Source organism: Dipodomys ordii, unplaced genomic scaffold, assembly GCF_000151885.1.
Source record: "Dipodomys ordii isolate 6190 unplaced genomic scaffold, Dord_2.0 Scaffold167, whole genome shotgun sequence".
In the NCBI taxonomy this organism is placed as follows: Eukaryota; Metazoa; Chordata; class Mammalia; order Rodentia; family Heteromyidae; genus Dipodomys; species Dipodomys ordii.
Window position 1 is genome coordinate 2306583 of NW_012267383.1, and position 12547 is coordinate 2319129.

The window sequence follows — 12547 nt, forward strand, 5'->3', positions numbered from 1 at the left end:
TGAACCAGAAAAATGCTGGAAGCAGAGGTGTGACTCAGGCAGTAGAAAGTCGGATTGAGAGGAAAAGCTAAGAGACTGCACCCAGACCCTGAGTTCAAGTCTCAGTACTGGCATACACAGAAAAAATGAATGCTGTCATTACCTGTGCTTGAGGAACAGGCTGGCTATCGATGCTGGTGTCTGAGTGTGTGTTCTCTGGTGAAGAGAGGAGCGCGTCGGAAGAGAGGCAGCTGGTGGGGGGAGATGCATGCTCATGACCCAGAACGAGGTCGGGAGAAGCTGCTGAAAGGTGGACTCCGGATACTAGAGAACATAAGCAAGAGGAAACCAGCAGGATGGGTCATGAAGGGGAAGGGGGCAGACAGAAAAGGAACAGGGGAAGGGAAATTAAAGAGACAAGACTGAAAAAATCAGGACATTCTGACTTTCTCAGGGACCACTATAGAAGTCAAAAGCCAGGGTTTCTAAGTTAACATGCTTTTTCCATATGAGACCCAAAGAAAAAAGTTTTACCGTATCTTACTGTTTATATACTAACACACTGCCACAACGTGTTCCCAGTTCAAAGAAAAGAATCATACGTATTACATATTCATTCATTCAGTCCAGAAAAATAAGACTGAATTGAAAAGGAAAAACACACACACTCCAGAATGCCTTATAGTGCCAGGCCCAGGCCCAGGCCCATTGCCAGGGAAAGAGATGCACTCCAACACTCAGGGACCTTATGACCCAGCAACTGAACATGGTTAATAATAAAATGAGCAAGGAGAAAGAAAATTATCTTTTTGATTAAAAGATTTTTTCCTGCTAATAGTATAAATTTTAGCTTAATGGATAGCTTATTCAAAAAAATAAAAGCTGAAACACAATTTTGCAGTTAGTTTCACAATAAACCATTATTATACTGTGATTAGAATTCAAATAAAAAGGTCATGAGCAAGCACTCATGCCCATAATCCTAGCAATTCACAAGGCTGAGATGTGAAGATCAGAGTTTGAAGCCAGCCCAGCCAAGAAAGTCCATGAGACTCTCTTACCACCAATTAACCACCAAAAAATGGCCAGAAATGGAGCTATGGCTCAAGTGGTAGAGCGTTAGCTTTGAACAAAAAAACTCAGGGACAGCACGCAGGCTCTGATCTCAAGCTCCAGGACAGGCCACAAAAACAAAACAAAAGGCCCTTAAAGCAAAGTCAATGGCCAAGTATGAAAAAAAAATTGATGCGTTTAACTATTCAAAAAATTCAAATAAATATGAACATGGTGTCTTGAAACTGAGGAGGAACTGGTGGACGCGCTCTTTGTCCAAACCACAGAGACCTTTACTCCACATTGGCATCAGTGGCAACGTCAGTGCAGATCTACCACAAACTCTGGAAGGCAGCTCACAGTGGAGATGGCATTGTTCCCTGAAGAGAGACAGTTAGAAGGCCATGAAGCATGAAGAAGCTAAAAACTCTATCACTCTCACTGACACTCTAGCCTATTATTGAAGTATCTTTTTTTTTCTATGTGGCAATACTGTGTCTGTATGGCCATATCAGATAATGAAGAGATTCTAGCTTCAACAAGAGATAATATTCAAATTCAAAAAAATTTGTGTATTTTTTTCTAAAATTCACTGGTACATTTTGTGACACAGAAAGCTTCACAATTTGGAAATATTCCAACTTAATTATAACAAAAATATTACTAATCAACTTTGTTGTTGTTGACAGTACTGAGGGCCAGGGTGTTGTCCCTGAGCCACTGTTGTTTTGTTTTGTTTTGTTGCGGGGTAGGGGGGTTGTTTTTGTTTTTGATTTTGTTGTCGGTTGTGGGGCTTGAACTCTGGGCATGGCGTTATCCCTGAGCTCTTCAGCTCAAGGCTAGCGCTTTACCTCTTGAGCCACAGCGCCACTGCTGGTTTTCTGGTGTTTAATTGAGTTAAGAGTCTCATGGACTTTCCTGCCCAGCTTGGCTTTGAACCATGATCCTCAGATCTCAGTCTCTTGAGTAGCTAGGATCACAGGCGTGAGCCACCAGCACCCAGCGCCCTGAGCTGTTTTGTTCAAAGCTAACACTCTACCACTTGAGCCACAGCTCCACTTTTGGCTGGTTAAATGGAGATCAGAGTTTCATGGACTTTCCTGCTCAAGCTGGCTTCAAATTGCAATCCTCAGATCACAACCTCTTAAATAGCTAGGATTACAAGTGTGAGCCACTAACACCTGGCTACTACTGAACTTTTTTTAAAAAATAACTAATGGACTTGTAAAGGTATAAGAATTAGCACACCACATTGATCAGGGTCCACTGTGACTCAGAGCATGCTCTGGGGCTGGGGGACATACCACAGGCATCCACTTGCCTATGAAATGAGCACAGTTGTCATGGAAGTTTAAATAGGCCAGTAATGTCATCAGCATAGTGTTGCTATTACTCTAGCCACTATTTTAAAGATTCTTTCAAAGTAATAAAAGAGAATTCATTGTATATACCACAGAATCAAGAAAAATATGGGAAGGGGTAAGTCAAAGGAGGTTGCAAATGTTGAAGGGATGACACAGATCATGATGTATTAGGTATATAAACTGCTTTGTTAAATGGCAAAAAATAAATAACCTAAAAATTAAGAAAAGTGAGGGAAGGAGTGGTGAGAATATTGAAAGGGATGACACTGATCCAAGATGTACTGTATTCATAAATTGCTTTGTTGAATGGCAACTCCTTTGTACAATATATTCAAAAATAGGAATGGTTATTGAAGAGAATAAAGGCTACTAGATTATGATCCTGGATCCAAGAAATTCCTTATACTACCATTCTAGCACCAGGATATTTTAACATCTGTGTTGCTCAGGTTTATAGCTATAATGTAAAACAAGGTATGCTCTCCCACATGGATCTCACACTCTATAATATTAAATGTTGCAGTGTCTCACATTAGAGATAGATGGAAGGAAAGAACACATGGAAGACAGGAAAAGGGAGAGAGAACAGTGAAGGAGGAGAAAAGAGCAGATTGGGAGAAGAAAAACAAGGAGGAAGGAAAAGAGAAGAGACAGGGTTAGGGGAGAATGAGAAGAGAAAATCTGAGAGAGAAGGAACAAGAAGGAGGGGAAGGGAGAAAGAGGAAGAGAAGGGAATAAGGGAGAGAGGGAAGGAAGAAAGACAGAAGAGGAGAAAGAAGAATAGGGAAAGAGAGGGAGAGATAGAAGAAAAGAGGGAGAGAGGGGAGCCCCATCCCTCCTGCAAGCTATAGCTACTCTACCCCTTTTCCTTCATAACCAAACTTGAACAGTGTCTAGTCTCTGATTCCATCTTCTCCCTCATCCCTGTTGTTTTTACTCCATGTGTCCTTTCTGTTAGTGCTAAATCAAATGAGCACTCAGCTTCTACCTTCCTCAGTGATCCTGAGCCCTGATGACCACTTCCACTTCCACTTCCACTGAAATGCTTGCCTTGGTGCCTAGAAAGCTAAGGACCTCTAGATGTAGCCTACCATTTTAACTCCTTCTGTCTTATTGCTCTCTCAGGCTCATGTTTCCTTTATCCCTCCTCTCTGTCATGGCACTGTACACAGAATTGTAGATTAGCACTCTCAAAACCCATTACCACCTATGTAATCATACTAACAACTTCTGGCCCAACTCTCTCCACATCCAGATACTTACCTGTGCTTACCTTATTGGCAAACAGATCCATTTAGATGCCCAACAGGCTCATCAAGCCATTACCATTTTACAGAGCCCAACTTTGCCTCATGCTTTAACTTCTCGGTTAATAGCACCTCAATGAGCACCTTGCTTGCCCAAGCCAGAAATGATACCAAGCTAAGTGTTAAGTTTAGTCCAGTTACACTGGGCTCCTCCATTCCTTGATTAGGTCATACTGTGCAATACTACTGTGACCTCATAACATGACTGCCAAGTTAAAGTCATAGGAGCAAATACCCTGTTATGCAGCCTTAGGCAACTTTGTGTAAGCTTCCCTAAGCCAAAGTTTCTCCTCTAAATATAGGCAAACTGGATGTGTCTCTGAGATTTACATAGTTTAAATAGAAGACTACTCTAGATAGACAACTTAGCTCAGTGACAGGACATGATAAGTTCAAGAGCACGAGGAAATGGATCAATGAAGTTGTCATTTGGCAATATGCAAAACAAGCTTTCCTAACCCTAGTTACTCAGAAGGCTAACATCTAAGGATAGAAGCCAGCCTGGACAAAAAAGTCCAAGTCCATGAGATTCTTATCTACTATTAGCTAGCAAAAGGCCACAAGTGGAGGTCTGGCTCAAGTGAGCCAGCCTGGAGCAAAAAAGCTAAGAGATAGTGCCCAGGTCCTGAGTTTAAGTCCCAATACCAGCACAAAAATAAATTTAAACAATAAGGAAGGTATGATTCCTACATGCACATGCAGACATGGAAAAGAGTACTCTAAATAGAGTAGCAGCTGGAAGGGGCAGAAAATATGCTGAGACAAGAATGAAAGTGTACTTTCCCCAGTCAGTAAGAAGTTGGTCAAGCTGGGCCCATTGTGATCACTCAAATGCACTCAGCATTTTGAGAATCATTACATAATGAAACCATGAACAATGAATCAGTGCTGAGTGCCAGTGGCTCACACCTGTAATCCTAACTACTCTGAAGGCTGACATCTGAGAATTACAGTTCAGAGCCAGCCTGGGTACACAAATCTGAAAGACTCTTACCTCCAATTAACCAGCAAAAAACACCAGAAACGGAGGTGTGGTTCAAGAGGTCAAGTACAAACCTTAGGTGAAAGCCCAGTGAAAGCGTGGCCCCGAGTTCAAGCCCCAGTATCAACACAAGAGAAAGAAAGGTAGATGAGAGACTGAGAGAATATAAAGGAATCAGAAGACAAAAGATAAGACAGTGAATTTGCATTAATAGCTAAGATAAGATTTGATATAAATCTGAACTCATTTGATAGAAAACAAGAAGAGGCTGAGGCAAGGGATAGAAAACCTTGACCACTAGTTAATGCCCTTGCATTCTGCTTTTACTAAACTTGTGTAACTGAATAAACAAGAGGCAATGTAACTTTAAAGCAAAACTAAAATACAGAATACTTCACTGATTACCCTTATTTCAAAAAAAATCTGGCTGGGCATCAGTGGCTCACACCTATAATCATAGCTGCACAGCTGAGATCTGAAGAATACAGTTCAAAGCCATCCCAGACAGCAAAGTCCATGAGACTCTTATCTCTAACTGCCAAAAAGCCATAAATGGCACCATGGCTCAAAATGTTAGAGCACTAGCCTTGAGCCAAAAAACTCAGGAATAGTGCTCAAGCCCTGAGTTCAAGTCTCAGGACTGACACAAAAAGAAAAAAGAAAAAAAACTCTATAGGGAAACGTCATAAAGGACCATTCATGCCTGTAATCCAGCTACTCAGTAAACTGATACCTACAGATCAGTTTGAAGCCAGCCTGAGGAGGAAAGTCCATGAGACTCTGATCTCCAATTAATGGGCTAAACGCCAGAAGTAGAGTTGTGACTCAAGTAGTAGAGCACCAGCCTTGAGGAAAAAAAAAAAATTAAGGGACAGCACCAAGGCCCTGAGTTCAAGCCCTCCTATTGGGTGGGGGAAAAAAAAGAACAACTTCAACGGCAATAGAGGTTTTATGGGGAGAGGAAAGAAAAACAGGCTCTGTTGGGAGTGGGGGATACTATCAAGATGAAATTGGGCTAGCAAGAGTGAAACAAGATGAATATGGTTAGCAAAAGAAAATGGAACAACTTAGTCTGCTGAAGTTGTATTATGAAGGTGAAGGCAGAGCAGGGGGAGTGATGCAGGGAGGGGTGAGTTGCTTGACTGCATCTATACCTACATGTACAGTACCTAAAGGGACACATGCATGGAACTGGTATGATGAAATCCCCCCTGGTATGTACCTAATGTATAAAAAAGCATTTTTTAAAAAGTAAAAAAAGCCAGGTGCTGGTGGCTGAGGCCTGTAATCCTAGCTACTCAGGAGGATGAGATCTGAGGACCAAGGTGCAAAGCCAACCCCAGGCAGGCAAGTCCATGAGACTCTTATCCAATAAACCACTCAGAAAACCAGAAGTGGCGCTGTGGTTCAAGGGGTAGAGTGCTCACCTTGAGCTGAAAGGGACAGCTCCCAGGCCCAGAGTTCAAGCCCCACAACTGACAAAAAAAAAGTAAAACATAAACAAGAGAAAAAATTTTTACTAGAGATAGTATGTATAGAACTTGTAATAAGTATTAGAAATTGGTTTTTGACAACACCATTTATAGATGCTTAAAATGCTTAATTAGCTTCCTCTTCCTGTAAGTGATGACTGCTCTTGTCCTGGGAAAACCCCACAAAATCATAAAGTCAAGAGGTTCCAATCTTTGTGTTCACTTTAAGAACACCAAAGAAATGGCCCAGGCCATCAAGGATATATATATTCAAAAAGCTACCAAGTATCTGAAAGGTATCACTTTAAAGAAGCATTGTGTGCCATTCCAGCATTACAATGGTGGCATTGGGGTGTGCCTAGGCCAAACAGTGGGGTCTGGCACAGGACCGGTGGCCCAGAGAGAGCACTGAATTCCTGCTGCGCATGCTTAAGAACACAGGAGGCATCAATGCTTGATAAGAAACGTACTCATTATCTTGCCCATGTAATTGTAACTCCGCAGTACGGTATTCTCACAATAAACAAAAACAAAAACCAAAAAAATAGAACCCAGAGTCAGCTGAACTGAAAGGCTTAGACCCAAGCCACTGAACACCTCCAGGAGAACAAAGCACTCAAGATGCACACCCCATGTGCAGAGCTCCTCTAGGATTAACCCTTGCATAAGCTCCCTGCGACAGGGAGATGGAAAGGAGCACACGCTCCTAAGCCAGAGGACAACACTGCACCAAGAACAAGGCAGCCAACAGGAAACAGAAGAAATGGAGACATGGCACAGGAATAAATTTAGCATAAAAGAATGCAAATACGGGCTGGGAAGGGGGCTCAGTGGTAGAGTTCTTGCCTTGCATGCATGAGGCCCTCAATTCGATTCCTCAGCACCCCATAAACAGAAAAGGCCGGAAGTGGCGCTGTGGCTCAAGTGGTAGAGCGCTAGCCTTGAGCTGAAGAGCTGAGGGACAGTGCCCAGGCCCAGAGCTCAGGCCCCACGACCGACAAAAAAATTAAATAAATAAATAGATGCAAATAAATAAATGAGAATAAAGAAAAAAATTATAAATAGGTAAATAATAAAATGCTTCATTACTGCCATGCACTGGTGGCTCACATTTATAATCCTAGCTACTCGGGAGACTGAGATCTCAGGATTATGGTTCAAAGCAAGGCCAGGTAGGAAAGTTCAAGAGACTCTTATCTCCAATTAACTACCAAGAAGTCTGAAGAGGAGCTGTGGTTTAAGTGGTAGAAAGGTAGACATACGTGAAAAAAGGCTCAGGGACAGCACCCAGACCCTGAGTTCAAGCTCCAGGACCAGCACCCCTCCCTCAAAAAAAAAAGCTTAATTATTATGGAAATGTTGAATTTCTATGTTAAAAATATATTGAGGAAGTGGTGCTGTGGCTCAAGTGGTGGAGCGCTTGCCTTGAGCTGAAGAGCTGAGGGACAGCGCCCAGGCCCAGAGTTCAAGCCCCACAACCGACAAATAAATAAATAAATACACACACACACACACACACACACACACACACACACACATAATTGGAACACAAGGTGTTTTCCATTTGAAAACATTAATTTTAGTGTCCACTTTCATGGTCTTACATAGGAATATTTATAATACTTACTAAACGTGTAAATATATCACAGTAACTTAAGAGCTTCTAAAATGTGGCTTCAGTTAGCCTTAAGGAAAGCTAAACTTTAATTAAACTTTAAATTCCCATAAATTTTAGCAGGTAAGTAAAACAAAATTATCCAATTAAATTCTAAAACAAGAAAAGCTGAAACTTCTCTAAATAATATCTATAATAATGACATATAAACTTTTAAAAATATGCATACAATATTCAACGGATAGACATAGGAAAGCTTATAATATGGATTGTATTACACCAATTTTTTGTTACCCTCTAAAAATCTTAACTCATATTGCAATGGCCAAAAATGAATAATTATTCTAAATAAATTTGACCACCTAAACATATACTTTCAACCTTAGAACAACACTGTACTTTAATGAAAACTAAAAGTCATTGGTCCCATGAACTTAAAACTGCAACCCCTGCTTTCACTGTATTTGATGTTGGTATAATTTGTGGAGGGGAAGGGGAAAAACAAATCATTTAAATAGGGATACAGGTGGACCCATTGCAACAATGAGATGTACAAGTCGTTATGTGGAAAACGAACTTTACAATTTTGGTGGGGGGGAGGGGAATCTGGGGGGCAGGGGGAGGATGGGATGGGAAGAGGAAACAAAGGAGGAGGCTACAATGCTTGATAAGAAAGGAACCAATAACCTGCCCATGTAATTGTAACCCTTCTGTACAGTATTTTCACAATTTAAAAAATATAACAAAAAAAAAACTGATTCAAACTTAAGAATCTAGTAACCAGGAGTGGTGGTCCCAACTACTGGGGAGACAGAGAACAGGGGATCATGCTTTGAGAACAGTAAAAAATGCTGGAGAGATTCTAAAAAACCAATGGCTGGGGGCTGAGAAGGTGGCTCAGTGGTAGAGTGCTTGCCTAGCATGCATGAAACCCTAGGTTTGATTCCTCAGCACCACATAAATAGAAAAGGCCAGAAGTGGCACTGTGGCTCACTTAAGTGGTAGAGCACTGGCCTTGAGCAAAAAAAGCAGCTCGGGGACAGTGCCCAGGCCCTGAGTTCAAACCCCAGGACTGGCAAAAAAAAAAAAAAAAGCAATGGCTGGGTGCAATGGCAGGCAGGCAATGATTCCAGCTACAGAGGAAGCACCAGGCTGGGCTCACAGGAAGTGTCACTTAGGCAGGGAAGCCCAAGTTAGAGGATTTGCAATCCATAAAAGAAGCAAGATCCGACCTTTAAAATAACCAATACTAAAACCAGGTGACAGAGACGCTGCTTCACAGGGCCAAGACAGGAGGAAAGGGAGGGAAGAAGGAAGAAGAGGGGGAGAGGAAGAAGGGAAGAGAAAGAACAACAACAATAAAAGAACCAAGTATCACTCAGACAGATATTTGAATAAGGCAAAAGCTACACTCTCAGCCAAGTTCTTTACAGTTCCCTGGCTTTACAGGGAACTATGCAATGTACATGATAGAGACATGAAAATTTAACTGTCTAGAAGTAAACAAAGAGAAATAACTATTACTTTCTTCATACATGGGTAAAGTATGACTATTTGACTTTATTATAAGGCATTCCAGAAAACAGGACTGTGTTTTGACAATATGACCAATAACAACATTTTTCTAAAAACAAAAAAAATGCAAAGTTATAAGACTCATATATAAGTAGATATAATTTATAATGACATAAAGATACCAAATGTTCTTAATAATAATCAAAACATGTAAGCTTTATGATTTACATAGTTCATGATGCAAGAAAAAAATTCTAATGCTCACTAATTTGACATGTCATCATTTTTAATAAAGCCATAGCATATATTATAGTAATAACAAAACACTCAGACATGGATTAGAAATAGACAATGATCAGAATCTACTAAGTAACAGCCCCAATGCTCCACTTGTCAGAACAATGCAGTTCTTTCCCTTTCAAAAAAATTAAAGCTAGGGCAGGGAAGGTGGCTCAGTGGTAGAGTGCTTGCCTTGCATGCCTGAGGCCCTGGATTCAATTCCTCAGCACCACATAAGCAAAAAGAAAAAAGCCAGAAGTGGCGCTGTGGCTCAAGTGGTAGAGCGCTAGCCTTGAGCTGAAGAGCTGAGGGACAGTGTCCAGGCCCAGCGTTCAGGCCCCACGACCGGACCCAAAAAAAATTAAAGCTAGACACCAACTAGTAAAGAGGTCTTGTTGTTGTTGACAACCTCTCTGTGTCTTGTTGTTGACATTGTTAATTTTGCTTTATTTTTGTTTTAAAGATTGTTTCCAAATATATGTAAAAGTATATATCTCACTAAATACCCACAGAAAGCAATTAAAAGTATCAGATAATAAAGAAGAAAACACAATAAATCAGAAATACAAATATATAGGCAAAAACTAAGTAAGCAAATCAACAGAAAGATAAACACATTTTTGCCTTGAACACATTTGTCTTCAAGACCATAAACCTCAGATTGGTTTTTAACATACCAAGAGAGAAAAAAAAAAAAGTTTGGATCCTACCCAAGTATACTACTTCACATAAATGTGGGACTCCAAATAATTTCATTCTCAAGAATAAAGTGAGCTAAAAATAGTGTACTCTTCCTTGAAGTCAAGAAAGAAAATGTGCTATATCTACCAAATGTACTAAGACAGGAAAGTGGGGGGTGGGGGTGGGGGAAGGAGGAAGGGGAAAAGGAAGAAGACAGGGAAAGAACACATTCTAAATATGAAAGCCCCTGATAATTTCAAAATGGACAGAGTAGGAAAAGGAAGACAGGGAGACAGGAGAAGGGAGGAGGAACGAAAAAGAGAAAACTGAAATTATAATTTCATCTCAGTTTATCAATGATGAAAATAGGTAAAATAACACTTATTACCCTGGGTACATCAAATGGAAAAACAGAAAAATTAAGTACTAATTGAATTCTAAACCAACTAGATACCTGATCACTTATTATCAGACAGAATGGATTTTAAAAGAAAAAAAATTCAGAGACATAAAAAGACCACCAAAAAAAATTAATCCAGAATCATAATGATACAAAATTCAATACAAGCTGGGCACTGGTGTCAGCAGTTTATAATCCTAGTTCATAAGGAGGATGAGATGTGAGTATCTCAGTGTGAAGCCAGCCAGGTCAAGAAAGTCCTCCTGAGACTCTTATCTCCAATGAACCAATCAAAACCTGGAAGTGGAGCTATGTATGGCTCAAACTGAGAGAGGGCTAACCTTGAGCAAAAAAGCTCAAGGACAACACCCAGGCCCCAAGTTCAACCCCACAACAGACAAAAACAAAAAGCTCAATACAACTTACAGATATTGTACATATGAATGCTCCTGGTAATAGAAGTTCAATGTAGACAAAAACACAGAAATTTAATAAGTTTATAAATCTACTGTTATGAAAGCGTTTATGACATCTGTGTAATGTAATATTTACATAACAAGCATATTCTGCAGTTGATAAGTATCATGTTCCTTATGTCTGGGTCTGAACTAGAGTCTCAATTTTTTATTTATTTTTGTTGTTGTTGTTAGTCGTGAGGGCTGAACTCTGGGCCTGGGCACTGTCCCTCAGCTCTTCAGCTCAAGGCAAGCACCCTATCAATTGAGCCACAGTGCCACTCTGGTTTTCTGGTGGTTAACTGGAGATAAGAGTCTCCAAGACATTCCTGCCTTAGCTGGCTATGAACCGCGATCTTCAGATCTCAGCCTCCTGAGTAGCTAGAATTACTGGCGTGAGCCACTGGCACCCGGCAAGAAATATTTTATAAATAATTCTGGAATCAGTTGATCTTTTTTTGGGGGGGTGGGGGGTCCGGTCGTGGGGTCTGCACTCTGGGCCTGGGCGCTGTCCCTCAGCTCTTCAGCTCAAGGCTAGCGCTCTACCACTTGAGACACAGCGCCACTTCCAGCTTTTTGATGCTTATGTGGTACTGAGGAATTGAACCCAGGGCCTCATGCATGAGAGGCAAGCACCCTGCGACTGAGCCCACTTCCCAACCTGAATCAGTTGATCTTAAAACAGAAATGCTTCCATTGTAACTGGATGATTTTTTTTTTAATGGCAGGATGAAGTTAAAGGAGTTAGGAGGAAAAATTATAGCCTTGAATATTTGTTTTTGAAAAGAAGTGTTAAAATTAAAGAAATATATATCACATTTTTAATATGTTTTTGGCAATAATGAGTATTGAACTCAGGCCTTACATTTGCTAGGCCTGTCTCCACACCCTTTCTGCACTGGTGGGGTCTTGCTTAATGTGCAGGCCAACCTGGACTGTGATCCTCCTACTGCGCTTCTTCACATCACTGGAGAGGACAGGCCTGGACTTCTTTCTAGAATCAGATATATTCTCACATCCCTCCCAGCTACAAAACAGTGCCTACCTTCACTCACTTTAAGTCTCCCTTACTATAGGCTATTCCACACCTCAATAGTACATCCTAGTTATAATTCAGTAAATAATTTGTGTACCTTTTTTTCATTTTAATGTAGCTTATTCATTTAAAAATCCATAAAGGTAAACATCATGTTTGTCTCCTTTGTTCCTCCTTGGGACCCCTGTGCCTTGTATACTAAATAATAATTGGATAATGAAAAAAAGTCAACTAAAGGAAAACAAATAGTCTCCACCCATAATTTCAAGCAGGGTAATAATCTGTAGGAATATAGCCTCTCTTTAAAATGATTAAGAGAGGGGCTGGGAAGGTGGCTCAGTGGTAGAGCGCTTGCCTTGCATGCATGAGGCCCTGGGTTTGATTCCTCAGCACCACATAAGCAAAAAGA

General features: G+C 40.7%; 1 protein-coding gene across 6 annotated transcripts in view; it reads right to left on the reverse strand.

Annotated features, from left to right (window-relative positions):
• Ccdc91 (coiled-coil domain containing 91) overlaps positions 1 to 12547 on the reverse strand; it is a 179445-nt gene that overhangs the window by 140739 nt on the left and 26159 nt on the right. For 3 of the 6 annotated variants that reach the window (XM_013033429.1, XM_013033428.1, XM_013033431.1), the window contains 2 exons: positions 1324 to 1412; positions 143 to 303 (listed from right to left, as the gene is read on the reverse strand). In XM_013033429.1, coding sequence (XP_012888883.1) covers positions 143 to 303; positions 1324 to 1412 — 250 coding nt within the window. The remainder of the gene's footprint in view (positions 1 to 142; positions 304 to 1323; positions 1413 to 12547) is intronic. The other 3 variants (XM_013033434.1, XM_013033430.1, XM_013033433.1) reach the window with 1 other exon arrangement.